The 18032-nt window shown below is 34.1% G+C and overlaps 1 protein-coding gene across 1 annotated transcript; it reads left to right on the forward strand.

The window, feature by feature from the left end:
* The first annotated feature begins 472 nt into the window (after window positions 1-472).
* Window positions 473-11841, forward strand: LOC114461098 (nuclear RNA export factor 1-like). Its single transcript, XM_028442938.1, has 21 exons — window positions 473-618; window positions 3012-3207; window positions 4054-4198; window positions 4287-4370; window positions 4626-4730; window positions 5139-5219; window positions 5705-5774; window positions 6171-6259; window positions 6377-6484; window positions 6582-6691; window positions 7367-7403; window positions 8795-8863; window positions 9022-9077; window positions 9190-9297; window positions 9418-9476; window positions 9968-10083; window positions 10166-10208; window positions 10301-10379; window positions 11212-11394; window positions 11476-11536; window positions 11612-11841. Exons 1-21 carry the CDS (start codon window positions 564-566, stop codon window positions 11648-11650), a joined length of 1893 nt encoding a protein of 630 aa, XP_028298739.1. The 5' UTR covers window positions 473-563; the 3' UTR covers window positions 11651-11841.
* Window positions 11842-18032: the final 6191 nt, after the last annotated feature.

Raw genomic sequence — 18032 nt, forward strand, 5'->3', positions numbered from 1 at the left:
AAAATTAAATGTGTGGCTTTATTGTTTTTTCATTTCAGATGTGATTGATCCACTGAAGCAGAGGATGAATGCTGTAACCATCACTGCTGTGTTACACATGGACCAAAGTTTCCTCTCAGCCTGTTGTTAATAGAAATGAAACACTTTCTCATCTGCTTTGCTTCAGTTCATTTGGGGCCAACATTGTTGAATTGATTGATCACCACATTTGACACTACACAGATATACAGTATGTATGAATAACGTGCTTCAAGTAGAGAAAATAAGACATGAAAGCATTAGAAAATGAGTGTTTTTCTTCTTTTTTAATGTAATATCTTTATGTAGGTCAAACAGTCAAACATTGTTTTGTGTTGTACATGTGAGTGACACATATAACATTCTGTCAACTGGACCTTCCATGCTGTGGTTGTTGGGTGGGTGGGGGGGGTTCATGTTTGTACAGACTGGTAAAGAGGGCTGATCTGTGGTGGACACAGAGCTGGACTCTGGTGGCAGAATGACAGACCCTGGAGAAGACTCCATCCATCCTGGAGAAGACAAAGCCCCCACTGCACTGGACCATGATCACACAGAACAGCTGTTTAGTCTCTGAGCTGCTCCACAAACACTCAGGAAGTATGCATCATTAATAATATTATTATCCACCGGTATATGTGAAGTTGCCCGTCGTATTGTAGTTGTTGCTAATGAATTCAACCAGGACTCCAAGCTCCGAGTATGCTTTACGACGACTGTGTCCTCTTGAACTAAAGTATCCTCTTTACCTGTCCGTCACTAATGTTAAAGTTGTGCCAACTGCAAATCTTTAATATCTTTATATTCTAACTCGAAAAGTAAAAATCAATGAATGGATGAATATTCAGCGCTGTGGATGACGCCATTGTGATGAACTCTGACCCGGAACCAGTCTCTGTGTTTAAAAAAAATAAATAAAAAATTTCGAGATAATCCCCACAGGAAAAATTAATTAATTCGGAAAACAGATTTAAAAAAAACATTATTTCGGTAAACGGATTTAAAAAAAAAAATATTAATTTGGAAAACCGATTTAAAAAAAATATTATTTCAGGAAACGGATTTAAAAATATACATATATATATTAATTCGGAAAACGGATTTTAAAAAAAATATTTCTTCAGAAAACGGATTTAAAAAAAAAATTATTTCGGAAAATGGATTTTTAAAAAAAATTATTTCGGAAAACAGATTCTAAAAAATATATTAATTCGGAAAACGGATTAAAAAAAAATATTAATTCGGAAAAGGGATTTAAAAAAATATTAATTCGGAAAATGGATTTTAAAAAAAATTGAATTCGCAAAACGGATTAAAAAATAATATTAATTCGGAAAACGGATTTTTTTTTTTACTGACTACAATGCTCCATCGTATAATAATGATAATAAAAATAATTTAAAAGTAATTCTCCATTTTGAAAAAAGTTTTTTAATTCTCAATAATTGCATGCTTCCATTGTACTATTTAAAAGGTTGAAATCTTGCTCTTTAAAATCATTCGATATTTTTGTTTTGAGTAAATTCTGATTTAGTTTGTTTTTTATTTGATGTTTGGTTTTTGATTATCAATGTTGTGTATTGTGTTTAATCTGTTTTTGTTCCTATTTGTCTTTTTTTTTTAAAATTAACATTTAAAAACACAACAAAACATTCGTATATTTACATGTGAACTGTAAAAATATTTATATATTTTAATTTTTAATTTTTCTATTTTATATATATATATAACAAAAAACAGTCACATATTTAATTGTGTACTATTTAAATTTAAAAAAAAAACATCGTATGGTCTGTTTACATTCAAATATCACGTCCAAGCATATCAGGAAGTGACGTGTATTTGCGCATGCGTTGTTAGGATTGGGCACTGACAGTTGACTTATGTAAACAGGAAGTAGCACATCGCTCTCATCGTTATAGCAGAAGTCGTTACATGCTAACGTTTCAGCTGTATATCGCAGCCATCTGTGTGTTTTTCTATCACATACATTGAGGCAGTGTGTGTGTTAGTCTTTCTCTTGGATTTTATACTTTGTGTTCGAATTAAGAACTTGTTTTTCCACGGACTGTTCGACCGACTTTTTGTTTTTTTAAAAACAAGACGGTCACAGGAACATGGCGTATTTCAACGGTAAGAGACTTCTGTGGAGCTCAGCTTTAATATTAAACATCTGCTGATTTCCTTTAGAGGAATTTGACTTCAAAATGAGGAGGGAGGTCAGCAGAGCTGGGAATAGTGTCATGGAGTCACTGTACACAGCTGGTATATTGTCTAAATACATGTAAACCATGTGCCAAACTACACTGTACCTGCAATCTATGGATCCTTTTAGGTTCTGTAATATCTCAGCATTAGTTATGAAGGCGGATAGCTTGGTTTGTGCACTGAGCTCTGAGACAAAGCACAGGGTAACAGTTGTTCTAGTTTGTGGGGTTTAAGCTCATTTTATTTTTGTGGGGACAATAGGGCCCGATCTATAAACAAAACCCCAAAAACACTGTCAGAGTGAACAGAACCAGACCTGATGTCCACTACACCTGGTCTCCAAATGTCAAAAGGTTCACATTAAAATACCTGTTTATGCACATTACACATTTGCTTTATCTTTGGTTGTTAGTTAAGCCCTACATATACCAACATTTAACCACACGGATTAATTTAATTTCACTGACTAAATTTGCTTATTCAATTCATTTATTAAAATATTTCATTATATAATTATACCGTAAATTTATAATTTTAGTATTTTTTATGGCAACTGAATGCTGGTACAAAAATACATTTTACTGCACATTGTACAATCCAAGACAAAGCATAGAGATGCACCGTGCTATAGGACAATTCTTGGCCAAAACCAAAAATGAAAAAAAACTAAGACCAAAAACTGAAAGAATTAATTTTGTCATTATTAGTAACATTGCATTTATGGCTATGCATGTGTACTAAACTCACTAAAATTATAGGTTAATGATGTGGATTTTCTTTTACAGAGGACAATCACAGAATTGCACCCCTACATGTTCGCAAACACCGAGGCCCCTACAAGGGGTCGTCGTTCCGCAGAGACCGGCAGCGGGGGAACCACCATGGTGGATTTGGAGGACCTGGACTCTTGTCCAGGCTTGTCATTGATCGAGATGTTACCATGAGTGACAGCTCTCAGGACAGCAGTTCTCAGCCAAGATAGTAAGTGTTGACTTTCATTAAATGTTGTCTTTCTAAGAATGGCATGGTATTCCTGAAACAACATTCAATTCATACATTGTAAATGAAAAAGTAGCTTAGTAATATAATTAATTACAATTAATAGCTGTGCAGCGCTCGAGCCAATGTGAATAAGACGTGCTTTTTCAAATTTTGGTTCACAGTTGGAGATGGTCCCACATGTTTTAACCCAGACATTTAATTGTCACAATGTTGTTTCTTACTACAGCATCTATTTATAAAGCAAGGTGTGTGTGTCTCAAATATGTCTGTGGATAAGTAGGGCTATATAAAATACATTTTTGAAATGTAGTTTTTTTTAGAAATTTTTATCATTTCTTAAAGAAAATATTAGTTTTTAACTGATGTGAGGAAACAAAATAAATACTGGTAAATAAAAAAACTCATAATAAACAAAAATGTATGTCAAAAATAAAATAAGATACAATAAAAGGTAGATATAAGTTGTAGTGACATGGATTATTCTGAGTGCTCCTTTTTAATTATTTAGAGGTCATATAAATATGTATGAGAACAGCATTAATGTCACTATATTTCCTCTCAGGCATCAATGGTTTACTGAATCTGATCAGGTTTAATGATTACGTTTTGATCAACTTAGGTTAAATGAACCTAATTCAAATTGGATTAGAATTAGATATAACTGTGCAGTATTCTTCAGAGACCAGATAGCAGCAGATGACAGAAGGCTCATTACAACCAGAAAAGACTTTCCATGAAAACCCACAATCCTTAGAACTGTTTGGTCACTTGCCTTTTGCTCTTGTACAGAAATCATCATCATTAGTATTATTTTGTCTTGTTCAGCAATCCTTATGGGAGAGAATTTTGCAAAGGAGACGGTCGTATGGACAGAGATTGGCGACAAGGCAAAGGTGGAGGTGGCAGAGGAGGAGGGAGAGGAGCTTTCAGAGGAGGAACTAGAAGCCGAACAGGCTGGTTCAAAATCACGGTGTGTAAGCTCACACTCACACTCACATCTGGTTAATCTGCTTTGTGATTGGTCTAACAGGATCCCCATTTGTTTGCCTTGTCAACAGATTCCTCACGGCAAAAAGTATGACAAGAAGTGGTTAGTGCCAGCTCTACAGGACATCTGCTCCATCCCTTACACTCCTATTCAGGTGAGTGTTGGCAGGATTTGATCATTTACTAATAAGTGATTGAGATAAAAAAGATGTTGTTTATCACTTGAGATGTATGGAGGAAATGCCTTTGCTTTATCATTGTATTTATCATCCTTTGTATACGTTGATTATTACAGTGAGTTTGAACACTTTTTCCTTTATTTTATTTACTTGTGATAATCACTAATACTTTTTATATCTCTAACAATCACCTAAATGCTATGTTTTAATTGCATTTTTTCTATTTACTAGTATCATGACGACCACAATAACGTTCATTTCTACGTTGATGATTTCACTACTGCCAGTGCCCTGCGCAAGTGTTCTCGCAAGGTCACAGACTGTGATGGCTATAAGGTACGTTTGTGGTGACAACTGGAAACACAAACTCACTTCTATGAGAACTTTGTGTTATCTGTTATCAGCCTTGAGCTCACGTACACCTGCCTTTATGAGAAATGTTTTTTTATTACTTTTTTCATGCAAATGGCTTGAAAACTGAGCTTCAGGATCTTCAGTTTGAAAACACCAATTACAAATGTTTCTGAATACTTAAAAATGACCAAGGATTTCTTAGAAAACTACAGTCAAAACCACCAACTGGGTCTCAGTGTTTGTCCAGTGCATCTCACAGTGAACAATGTTTACTGATAAATGTATTCTTTGCATTTAGTGAATTGTTTGCTAAATGTTCTCACAGGCTCTACATTACTGTTTTCACTCATTAGTTTGTGATGTTTTTTTTCTTGACTGATGTTCCTCAAGGTGGCGCTACACATCAAGCGCAGTGATCCCCCCAACTTCCTCTTCCCTAATCTGAAGGTTGAAGAATTGGAGCATCTGAAGGTCAGTGATAACAAATCATCCAGGGGGTCAGTGTGGACATTGTGGAGGAGTTCAAATACCTGGGAGTGAATTTCACCCTGATGTGAATTTGATCTACTAATAGTTTATTTGTTTAGTTAAATGTGTTAAATTTGGTGTGACACAATTAGGGTTGCAAAGAGGTGGAAGATTTCCAGTAAATGTTCAAAGGAATTTAAGATTGGGAATATTCTAAAATAGAAACTTTTCATGGGAATTATGTATAGGAATTTACTGGACATTTTGAGTTATTTTAAATAATAATACCATAGCCAAATGTTAACATCCATACAAAATAGTACATACAATAGTACATCTTGTTTTTTAGGACTTGCAGAAAGTAGTATGTTAGCATTAATTGGTCAAAGTTGTTGTCTGTTAATGGTTAAATAGTTAACTATGAGCATCCCTGATTTAAAAGAATGTTTTTGAACTGTTTTAAAGATGTTTTTTCTTCTCTTTTCTAGCAATGCATGTCAAAACGTTTTGATGGCTCACAGCAAGCTTTGGATCTGACCAGTATTCACACAGACCCAGGTAACCACACCACCTCTTTTGGCATTAGATTATTCACAATGTTGGCCACTTCCTTTGACATCTCAAAGAAAACACCTTTTATTGGGGATGTGTTGTTTTATATAGTGGAAATATTTATCAATCACTGTTTTTTAAAACACAATCTAAATGGCATGTGTTACTGGGTTAACAGGCTGGAAGCACCAGGTGATACTTTTATATACAGTTTACATTTTTGTGGTTAGAATTATTATTCATTGATTACAGTTGGTTTCATAATGTATTATTATTATTTTTTTTTTTTTCTTAAAATGTTTTAAATCTTCTGAATTGTGTTGTTCATGATGAAATATTACCTTGTGGATTCTTTCATAAGTGGACGTGAATGTTGAAACTTTTATGTTTACTTTGAAACAGACTTGGTCTCCCTGGATATTAAAGTGGTTTTAAACAGGAAAACAAACATGGAGGCCGTCATTAAGATCATTGAAGAAAACATTCCTCAGGTAACGGTCGTACGACAATCAGCAACAATCTGTGTATCTTCATATACTGTGGATACTTTAAAAGTTAGATCATCAAAGTGAAGTCGAGACCTAATGAAATCAATGTTTTCTTTGCAGTTGACAAGCTTGAATCTCAGTCACAACTGCATCCAGAGACTGGATGAACTCAGCGAGCTTGTGACCAAAGTGCCTCATCTGAAGGCCCTGAACCTTTCACACAACGACGTGAGACTGGCCGCTCCAAGGCTTTCATTGTCATGTTTGTGTAGTAGTGTTGAAGGTTCATGTGTTGACGCCTACCGGCTTCCTGTTTGTTCCTCAGCTGAAAAGCGAACATGAGCTGGACAAGTTGAAGGGGCTGAAACTGGTGGAGCTGTGGCTGGTCAGAAACCCTCTCTGTGACCTTTTCAAAGACCCATCTTCATACGTCAGGTCAGTTTTCTTGATCCAAAATTGATGTTTTGATGATTTCTTTAACGAAGGCAGTTTCTACTAATCCAACGTCTTATGTCTGAGTTTCCCACAGCATGCAACCAACGTGTGTCAAACCTGCTGTTGTGTGTTTTTGTTCCTAATGAATAACTGAATTTTCCCTCAGTTGATGGAGAACTTGTAAACAAAGGAAAACCCAACAATGTCCAAATTGAGAAAAGTGCTTTGTGTATGGCTGTGTTAAATCACAGGGTCTAACAATGCACTTAAAATGTACTTGATATTTTTTTCACCAAGACTCTGTTTTGTTTTTGAGTGACAGTGACTCGTTGGTTGCCCTGCATCTTCACCAGAGTGGGGAGGAGTTAAGACCAGACTGGTGGTAACCACCTCTCCCAGTAGCGCATCACTTCTCTCTTTAGAAAAAACCGTTTGTTTGGCAGTTTTCAGCTCAAACTGGTAGACCGTGTTTGTGTATATGTTGCTTTGCTACGTCAAATCTGTGTGTATCACCAAAATGGGGCAGAGGGTGAGTATACCTGCTGGTAAGTACACTCCAGGGTGGGCATTCAGGTGAACGTGGGACATGGTCATGTATGTTAGCGTATATTCAACAATGAGGAAGATGAATTCTCATACTAATTTCTCTGCTTTTCAATTTTGTTTCCATACCAGTGCTGTGTGCCAGAAGTTTCCCCAGCTTCTGAAGTTGGTAGGTCTACTCACTCATTCATTCATCAGCAGTTTATGGTCACTCAGTCTTCATTTCTACCAGCATAGTTTTGATACTAGAGGACCTTAGTGTTTAACGTCCTTTTGTCAATTATCAGTTGTGTTAAAGCTGCTGGGAACAATAATTATCTATCAGATAAAAGACATGGTGTAGGCCTCCATAGATCTATGACTCAAAGATCAATTGCACGACAAAATAATAGAAAGGAAATTGCAGCTTGAAAGTTTGTTCTGAGTTTTGTGCATTGCATTGTGGGATGTGGAGTCCCATAGATGGAAGGATAGAGGTGTTCTTAATTCTTATCATGATTTCTCATTTGTCCCTAAAAACTCTGTCAAATAGACTTCTCAACACAATTCTGGTGTTTTCACAGACTGAACGTTGTGGCAAAACAGTGGTAGAAGTGTATTTTGGGGCTTACACAGAAAGTTCTATATATCCAGCTGAAATTGATTGCCTCACGTAGTGATGTGATGTCACGGGGACAAACCAGAACATAAATGGAGTCAAACCACCACTGTCTTCCTTGCCTGTGGGAAGAACGCAAGAAATCCTGATAAGAATGAAATCAACTTCCAAGCAACAATTTCAACCTTTTACATTTAGAGTGATCTAACATATATTAATCTAAGGTCTACAGTATGTCTTTATCTGATTTAAAAAATAAAAAGATCATATCTAGCAGCTATAAGTACAGTATATTGTACTTGTTTACAAGATGTAAAATCTTCAAATAATTAAGTAGTTTTGTTTCCCCCAAATATTTATTTATTTATTTTTCAGAGACGATGCAATCAACATAATTACAATAAAGGTTTACAGCTGATGTGACGCATAAAGAGCTTCTAGCTAATGCTAATTCACAGCTCATGTCCCTGATTGGGCCTTTTTACACAATTTACAATAATAAAATACATTAATACAACATTTGTATAAAACTTTTTACAATCACACACATACACACACGATCCCACATACATTCACACAGACTCAGTGTTATTTACTTTGGTTTGTTTTCAGCCAAGACTAAACCCTAGAAGTGAACATTTTAAACTCAGATATGGTTTTAAATTCTGTGGATAATGAGTTCCACAGCTTCAGACCTGAGTATGATGTACCAGTCACTATATATTTATTATTACTGGTTCATTTAGTTTGAGTTTTTTTTATCCACTTGGACCAACCAGATTAGTTCAGAGGTCACAGATTGGCTTTGTTCTGGTACCTTGAGTTTAGTTTGTGTTTTGGTCCAGTGGTTTTTAAGGATAATGTTATGGCCAGTGTCAGTCGTGTTTCAAATAACACCAGATAATCACCAAATGAACTGATGTTTTCCAACTTGTACTAAACTGTGTATTGTCCCTCATCAGGATGGAAATGACCTCCCCCCACACATTGGCTTTGATGTGGAAACACCCACCACTCTCCCACCTTGCAAGGTTAGTCAGTGTGATGCTGAATTGTCTGTGTCTGTTGTGTTCAAAACGTCACTTGTCAAAGTACAAGAATATAGAAGCCACTATATTTTTAGATTCAAGCCTTTTCTGTAATGAACGTCTCATTTCTCCTGCTAAATGTTGACCATGTGATCACACAGGGAAGCTGCTTTGGCTCTGATGACGCTAAAGTCTACATTCAGCGCTTTTTGCAACAGTGAGTTTCTAACACTTTTCTCTATGTCGCTTCACAGCGTTTCTAACAATAAGTAGGAAATGACATCAGTGATTGGTGTTGATATGCAGAGTGTGTTTTGTTTGTTTCACAGGTACTACAGTGTGTACGACTCTGGAGACAGACAGTCACTGCTGGGGGCCTACCATGATGAGGCATTATTATCACTAACAACACCGTACAACGTCCAGAATCCATCAAGGTAAGGACTCACACACACACACACACACACACACACATACACACAGGTGTATAACTTTGATTAAATGGCTACGTTTTCTTTGAGTGGTGCTGATTTTTTTGTTCTGGCTTTGTTTTTCAGGAGCGGTCTGAGAGAATATTTCAAAGACAGTAGAAACCTGAAGAGGACCAAAGACTCCAGTAAGTTCTCCTGAAGTGAACGTATGACTTGTAATGATTAGGGTTGGGTACCGAAACCTGGAACAAGTGTGGGACCAGTTCCCATGGAAACGCTAGTAACCGGGTCCAATAAGAACAAAGATTTTGGTGTCACACATTACTTGATACACATGACGTCGGTGCCGCTGCTCAGATCATTGATCAATGGCCTCATTTTTAACCGTAGCACATGCACAAAACATGGCCTAAAAGAAGGTGCATGACATTATCCTCCATAAATAAATGAATGTGTGGGAAACCCTGATGTGAATTTGATCTAATAATAGTTTATTTGTTTAGTTAAATGTGTTAAATTTGGCTCTGGAAATAAAAGGGCATTTTGAGATTTTGAAGTTAGTTTAAAGTAATGATTTAGCACCAGAAGCGTTGAAAAAGTAGCGAGTAGTAACTGATACCCAACCCTAGTAATGATGGAGCCCACCTGATGTTTGTCTTGTTTTCACCTGCCCTAGCGATGCGTTTCCATCTGCTAAAGCACAAACGGCTGAATGTGGTGGCGCTCCTCAACGAGCTGCCAAAAACTCAGCATGACATCACCTCTTTCACCGTGGACGTAAACGCCTACACAGTGAGTTCACGTCTGATCTGCCACACACTGAGTTACATCATTTGTGTTGTTCACACTCAGCCAAACTGCTTTGTTTTCACAGAATACGCTGCTGTCATTCACAGTGGGCGGAGTCTTCAAAGAAGGTCAGTATCTTAGTCGTCATGGTTTTAAGAAGATCCACTGCAACTCATCTGTTGCTCACTAACGCTTTCCTGGGTTTTTTGTGGTTTTTCAGTTGTTGTAGATGATAAATCTAAAGAATCTACAAGGGCCTTCTCCAGAGTTTTCATCACAGTTCCAGCAGTGAATTCTGGGTAGGTTACACACTTAAAACCAAAGTGCTGATTGGCAGCTGTAGCTTCAGATAATGCTTGCCTCCACTAGTATGACTGGAATGAACAAACGGTTGCATGTTCAATTTCATGTCAGTAAATACTGTTTCACCACGTGTGTTTTCTGTGTATTCCTATATTTACCTAATGTATGTTTATTTGTCCATAAAAGAAAATGATAAACCATAATGCTTTTACACAACAACCATTGTTATTGTAGAGATTACTAGGGATGGGCACCTTTCACATTTAAACCGATACTTGGTACTCGTAAATCAGTATCGGTACTCAACGATACCACTTTTCAGTACTTTTGTGCAGTAATAAATATTAAATAATATAATCTCAAAATATTCCAATTTACCATATTTATTTCTCATATCAATAATTATAATAATAATGATAATTATAACAAACAACTTTTAACAAATATATCAAACCAACATCTGTTTGTATTGTAGCACAATATAATCAGGGTTGGGGTCAATTATAATTGTAATTGCTTATTTGATAATTACAATTATGCCATAATTATAATTGTAATTTTAAAAGATCTCTTGCTGTCATAATCATGATTATATTGTAATTGAGTTCAGATAATTGACTATTTAATTGTAATTGCCATGAAAATTCTATCAAAATTGTCAATTATAGTTTAATGCTAAACTGATAAACCATGTTACAGTTCTATATGTACAGTTCTACACATATGTAGGTAACAATATGTTTGGTGTGGCCCTATAACACTGTAATATTAACACCATAGAAAGTCTCTAACCTTTGAACCCTGTGGTCCTCGTTCATACTTGAACAGTTTGTGCATCATCAACGACCAGCTCTTCATCAGAATGGCTACAACGGAGCAGATCAGCAGAGCTTTTGTGGCGCCTGCCCCGACCCCTTCCTCCAGCCCAGTGCCCACCCTCACTGCCCCACAGCAGGAGATGCTCAGCACCTTCTCCCTGAAGTCAGGCATGAAGCTGGAATGGTCCCTGAAGTAGGTGTCCTCTCCTAATGCCGTCTACCAGACTGGGATGAATGTCACAGCTCACTGGTAAACACTGTCTGTGTGTTGCAGGTGTCTGCAGGATAACGAGTGGGACTTGAACAAAGCAGCACAAATCTTCACTCAGTTAAAGGTGACACGACTCTAAACAATCCACGTCATGGTTTAAATGTGCTGATGTCTAAAGTAGCAACTGTTTCTGTTTCAGACGGCGGGAAAGATCCCAGACGTGGCGTTCCTAAAGTAAATCGTTGAAGAAAGAAAAACAGTCTTTGTATTTTTGTATAGAATAAAGTTAAAGTGAACTCATATGAACCGTTTCATCAGATATTTGACCTGAATACTGTTGGGTCGTGAGTCTTTTAGTTACATTAGTTCATTGACCCCCTACAGAAACCACAGCTTGCTTTATTGGTAATAAAATCACATTGTTAGTGAGATAATTGTGTTCATTCTTTCTGTACCCACTCCAGTTCAGGTTGTTTTCTACCATTACAATACATGTAAAACCCTGTTTTTTATTTATTCCATGCTGAGTGGATCTAGTTAAACTACTGGTCAACAATAGGGGTGTGAAAAAAAAATGATTTCACAGTATATTGAGATTTTTTTGGGTGCTGATTTTAAATAGATTTATTTATTTATTTAATTAATATTTTTGTGTATTTGTGCAATATTTCAGTGGTTACAATGCTTTCAATTTGTTGCAATGGTTACTTGATTTTATGATGGCAGTGTGTAATACCTGCAATATTTATGTATTCACAGACATTTTATTTTCATATAATCTGTTCAGATCAGTGTTTAAACTGATACAATAGGAGAAATTATTTGTTCTTATTTTTGTGCATTATCAGTAACTCAGGGTGATTTATCATTAATGTTCTCACTTACAGTTGTTACAATGCCGTCATTATGTTGTCATGGTTACTTTGAGACTTCTACACAGTAGTTTTAGTGAAAAGAAACTTGTTGCACTTTATGTTATGATGTCAGTGTGTAACACTGTATTTTCTTTTTTTCAGTGAAAATGTGTAAAAACACTAATAATAAATAATAAAAAGGAGATTTTGAAGCAAATAGTTTTGACTCAATTCATCCTCTGACTGATCAATATCTACTGATGAACATATACAGCAACTTGATTTTTCATCTCTACGTTTAATTTTGATATTAACTGGGTAGAATATCGTGATAATATCGTATCGTATTGCAACATCCTTGCCAATACTCACCCCTAGTCAACAACAGACTCCTATGATGGTTTGTCATTTACAGTGTTTCCCCAAACTGTTCACAGTCCCGTACCCCTTCAGACATTTAACCTGAATCCATGTACCCCCCACCACTGCACACTTGAAAAACACTGCATTCCATTATGTTTTTTAACCATGGGGTCATGACCCCATGTGGGGTCGCCTGGAATTCAAATGGGGTCCTCTAAAATGTCTAATAATTTATTATAATAGAAAAATACTGATTAAATATGCGTTTTTAAGATTTTTTTATCTTTATTTTTTTTTCCAAATTATAACACCATATACAAAACAATCTTAGACGACAGTATAAATAAAAATCTAGTTGAAATGAAATAAGTATAAAAATAGCATAAACGGTATAAGGATATCTGAGCTGGTGCATCTTGTCACTTTGAGCACTAATCCTGGCAACAACAAACATTATCAAACGCTAATTGGAGAAAGAAAAAAATGATAATAAAATGGAGTCACAACACAAAAAAGGTTGGGAACCACTGATGTAATGTCACATACAATGTAGCCTTACAGTGACATCTGTCTCTGAATTTGACCTATCCTGTTGAGAATAACATATTAATAATAATTAAAACATTTTTGCTGAGATTGTTCACTGTCACCACTAGAGGGTCGTCTGACATCGGCTAATGTGTCATTTGTGCCAATGCATGGAGGCTCCTGACTGCTGCTCTATTTATATTCTTGTTTCTAATTTTTATTTTTATTCATGTACCCCCCCATGACAGTTTGCGTACCCCTGGGGGTACCTGTACCCCACTTTGGGAACCTAGGATTTACAGTTAATGAAACACAGACTGAATCAGACAAAAAGTGATGTTATGGGTTTTATTCACTGGTTTAAAAACTATAGCTGTAAATTCTTCAAAATAAATGTTGCTGTTTAAAGTTGACATTTTTTAAAGCCTGCTGCCAATGGAATATAGAGCAGTAGAAACATGCTCTGGAAGAAGTTTTGTCCTAAACGGCCTCCCATACTTTTGCAACACTTTTTTTATTTTTTATTTTTATTTTTACAAACAATACATACAATACATATACATTTTAAATCAGGGTACAATAATACACTCTGGCACTTGCTGGAGAAGTAAACAAAAAATAAACAATAAAGAAAGAAAGAAAATGTATATATGCTTAATAGACAAAAGGAAAAGGGCACATACAAGGCAATGGCATCTTAAAAGAACAAGGACATTTTAATTTCTTTATACATTTTGGATGCTTTTTTGGTATGTTTGATTAATTTAAGAGACTTGAAGTAGGTAGTGAACCAAATAATAAACACATTACACACAGGAGTAGTCTTTGCATTTACAAGTATGAATAAAATATTTATTAAAATAACATTTATAACATCAGAGATACGTGAGTCCAAATTGTCCATGAAATAAATGATGTCTTTAGAAGAAAAGGTGGTACATTGATTTTTAGAGACAGTCAGCTGTGAATGTCAGTTCAAAAACATTAGTCTTTACATAACTAAAAAATAAATGTTCAATTGTTTCTGTGGAGGATGAGTGCAGGGTTCAGTGTCAAAATTGAACCTTTTATGCACAAAATCATTAACAGGTTATAAGCCAGAAATAATTTTAAAATGTGTTTCTTTAACTTTTGGGGCAATAGGGTAAGATTAGTAAAAAGAAAAAGGTTTGTGTTTAAATGAGTTTTCTAGGTCATGTCTAATATTTCTATTAAAATGACAAAACATTTGTTTATTGAAATTTGGGAAACAATTTAGTTGTTCTATGTTTTATCAACAAGAATAACTTGATCAATAGTTAAAGTAGGCGGTGAGGTTATGATAAGCAAGCATAATGTTCTGAATGAGTCTGAGAAAAGGAATGGGAACTGCATTACAGACCTTGTTGTAGCCATTAAGAGAAATCTGTACATTATACTTGATAATGAAAGCCTCATATGATAAAAAGAGACCATCAGGGTGAAACACGTCATATAGAAAACAAACGCCATTTTTCTACCAATCACTTTTAAACAGAGATTTCTTGTTAACAGTCACAGCTCGATTATTCTACAACACTGAGTTATGGAGGTAAAATTGTGAGAGAAAAGCAGTTTCTCATAGTTAAGCGCTTGTTTGTGAAATGCTGCTAATTTTAAGGGTAACCTGGATGTTTCAAAATCACATTTAAGCAGCCATTAGTCACACCTTATGATATCTGTGGCTGGTGTCACGTACTGAGTTTACCTCTGTACTGAGATTATGACCCTAACCTAATCCAATAAACAAATAAAACACATGTCAGTTCACTTTGAAAACAAATATATATATATATATATATATATATATATATATATATATATATATATATATATATATATATATATATATATATATATATTATTATTTTTATTATTATTATTATTATTATTATTATTAGTTGTGAACTCCTGGGTACAGACTCATGGGAACAGACTTGAATAACAGACTTGCAGAGTGCACAAGCGCCGACTTCACATACTTGTTGTTTTGGGACAAAGTAAACTTCCTGACATTGTTGTGTGGAGTATGTGCGCTCCACTGCAGACATCAAAGAAAATAATATGTATCATTGAGACGATGTCATTGTTTTAAATATTAATTATTCTGTATGTTTTTATGTAAAACAACAATAATAAAATATTTTATATCAAAATAAGGTATGAATTCTTACTTAATAATTAGAGTTTTCAGGTATTGAATTCAATTCATAATAATTGTTAAAAAAAAATAATGATAATAAAAATAAGCTAAAAACTAATAAATAATTCCGTATAGATTTTGGAAATACTTTAGGCCCACAGACAACAAGAATAATATTATTATTATAATAATAATAATAATAATAATAATAATAATAATAATAATAATAATAATAATAATAATAATAATAATAAAGTTGTTAAGATTGTATATATCTTACTCTCTATGTGACTGTATTGTAAAAGTTGAGTGTTATAACACATGTTCTCCCCTTGAGGGCGCTCTCGTACTGTATAGTGTTTAACATGTGTTCAGAGAATAAAGTGTATCCTCAGAGAGGACGTTGATGATCAGACCTGATATAAGTGTCGTTCATGTTCACACATAAAGGACTCCTTTAAGCTCAAACACCTTAACAAAAGTCATTCTACGTTTTAAATAAGGATTTTAATTCTCAATAATTACATGTTTCCATCGAACTATTTAAAAGGTTGAAACCTTGCTATTTAAAAATCATTAGAAATTTATGTTTTGAGTAAATTCCGATTTATTTTGTTTTTTATTTGATGTTTGGTTTTTGATTGTCAATGTTTATTGTGTTTTAATCCGTTGTTTTCCATATGAATCATTGACATTTCTTAGCGTGGAGAATAAAATGACACCTACTCTTTGGAGATGACATGAGAAGTTGAACCGTCCTGTCAAAATGATCAGGTTTGAAGTGTTGACTACAGATCACTGATGATTTAGTAGAAACTAAACCCTCCCGTCTTAAAACAACTTCACATTGTCTCCTCAAGCCTGGATCACTGGGAAACCTTCATAATGTGTGTGTGTGTGTGTGTGTGTGTGTGTGTGTGTGTGTGTGTGTGTGTGTGTGTGTGTGTGAGAGAGAGAGAGAGAACCAGTTTCTGCTCTTATACACGTAAATACTATCAGTTAAAATGACATAATATTATAAAATGTAAATAAACTAAAAGTATTGTTCAATCTTACTTGTTAAAGTTAATCCCACAGGATCTGGTTTGAATACTGCACCGATTATTGAAATTAAAAACTGTACAAAACACCAGCATAGTTGTTCTCTAGTGCTAGCGTAGAGTGAGGAGACCTTTCCAATATGGCGGCGACGTCATGAGGCGTCTACGTATATAATGTCAATGGTTTTGATTCCCTTTATAAAAACTGTCTGATTATCTATGTCATTAGTAATATATGGAAGCCCATTCCTGCCAGTAAAATGAAACAAAAAACTAGGAAAAATAAAATTAGATTTAAAAAAAAAAAAAAAATCTATTCAGGAAAAAACAAATAATATAATAATAATAATAATAATAATAATAATAACACAATCTTAAGTCACAATTATGAGAACTAAGTCATAATTATAATATACTGAGTTAAAATTATGTGCTACTAAGTCATAATTATGAGATACAATCTTATAATTATGACTTAGTATCAAAACATACATGTTGATCCCAGACAGTGTTTACCTGTTTTACAAAAACATTTAAAAAAAAAATCCCTTTACAAAACCTTAATGTTGATTTATATTTAACAATAAAACTTGATTCATGGTTTAATAAACCTAAAACAGCAACTTTTCACAACAAACCACGTTAAAAAAAAAAAGTATGTCAATTTTTAATGTTACTTTTGACCAGATTTACAGAAAAACTTGTAAAAAAATTTTTTTATCATAAATATATAACATCAATGTTAAATCTAAATGTTACATTTAAAACTATATGTTAAATTTAAATGTAAATGTGAAATCTAAATCTAATTGTTACATTTAAAACTATATGTTAAATGTATATGTTAAATCTAAACTTAAATGTTAAATCGAAATGTTACATTGAAATCTAAATATTACATCTCAATCTAAATGGTCAATCTAAATAATAAATGTTAACTCTAAATCAAAATGTTAAATCTAAAAAATTACAATAGCTAATATGCAATTTCACCAGAAGTACCAAAATAAAAACTCAGATCAGATTTAACATTTAGATTTAGTTTTAGTATTTAACAATTAGATTTAGATTTAACATTGACGTTATATTTTTACAAGAAAAGTAAATGCAACAAATTTCACAAATACTGCTGTAAATCTGGTCAAAATTAATGTGAAAAAAATTCACATACCTTTTTTGAACATAATTTGTTGCTCAATGTTGCGAAAAAATAATGTGTATTAAACTATGTGCAACTTTACAATCAGCACCCCACACATATCACAGTTTGTGTCATTTGTTTATATAATATAGTGGTCAAAACCCTTGATCTGAAGCTCAACTTAAATATAATGTGTATGGTAAATGTATTGCTAAAAGTTATATTCTTGCAAACAAAATTTATATTACAAAAAAACCCCTCAATTTTATAAAAGTTATATAAAACAATGTAAATTTTAAATCTGTTCTCCAATTTTCCCCATTGAAAATTTAGCACAGAGCAACTTTAATTAGGGCCTCATTTTAATCAAATTTAATTAACATTTATGTTTATCTTTTCTTTGAAAAATACAGTATACATATAGTGCCATGTTAAAAACTCTGGATGGTTCAATCAACATTATATGTTTTTGGAAAGAATTTGGCTAAATTTGAACCAAATGTAATAGTTTTATTACAAAATGGAGACTATTA

This window comes from Gouania willdenowi, unplaced genomic scaffold (assembly GCF_900634775.1).
Source record: "Gouania willdenowi unplaced genomic scaffold, fGouWil2.1 scaffold_93_arrow_ctg1, whole genome shotgun sequence".
In the NCBI taxonomy this organism is placed as follows: domain Eukaryota; kingdom Metazoa; phylum Chordata; class Actinopteri; order Blenniiformes; family Gobiesocidae; genus Gouania; species Gouania willdenowi.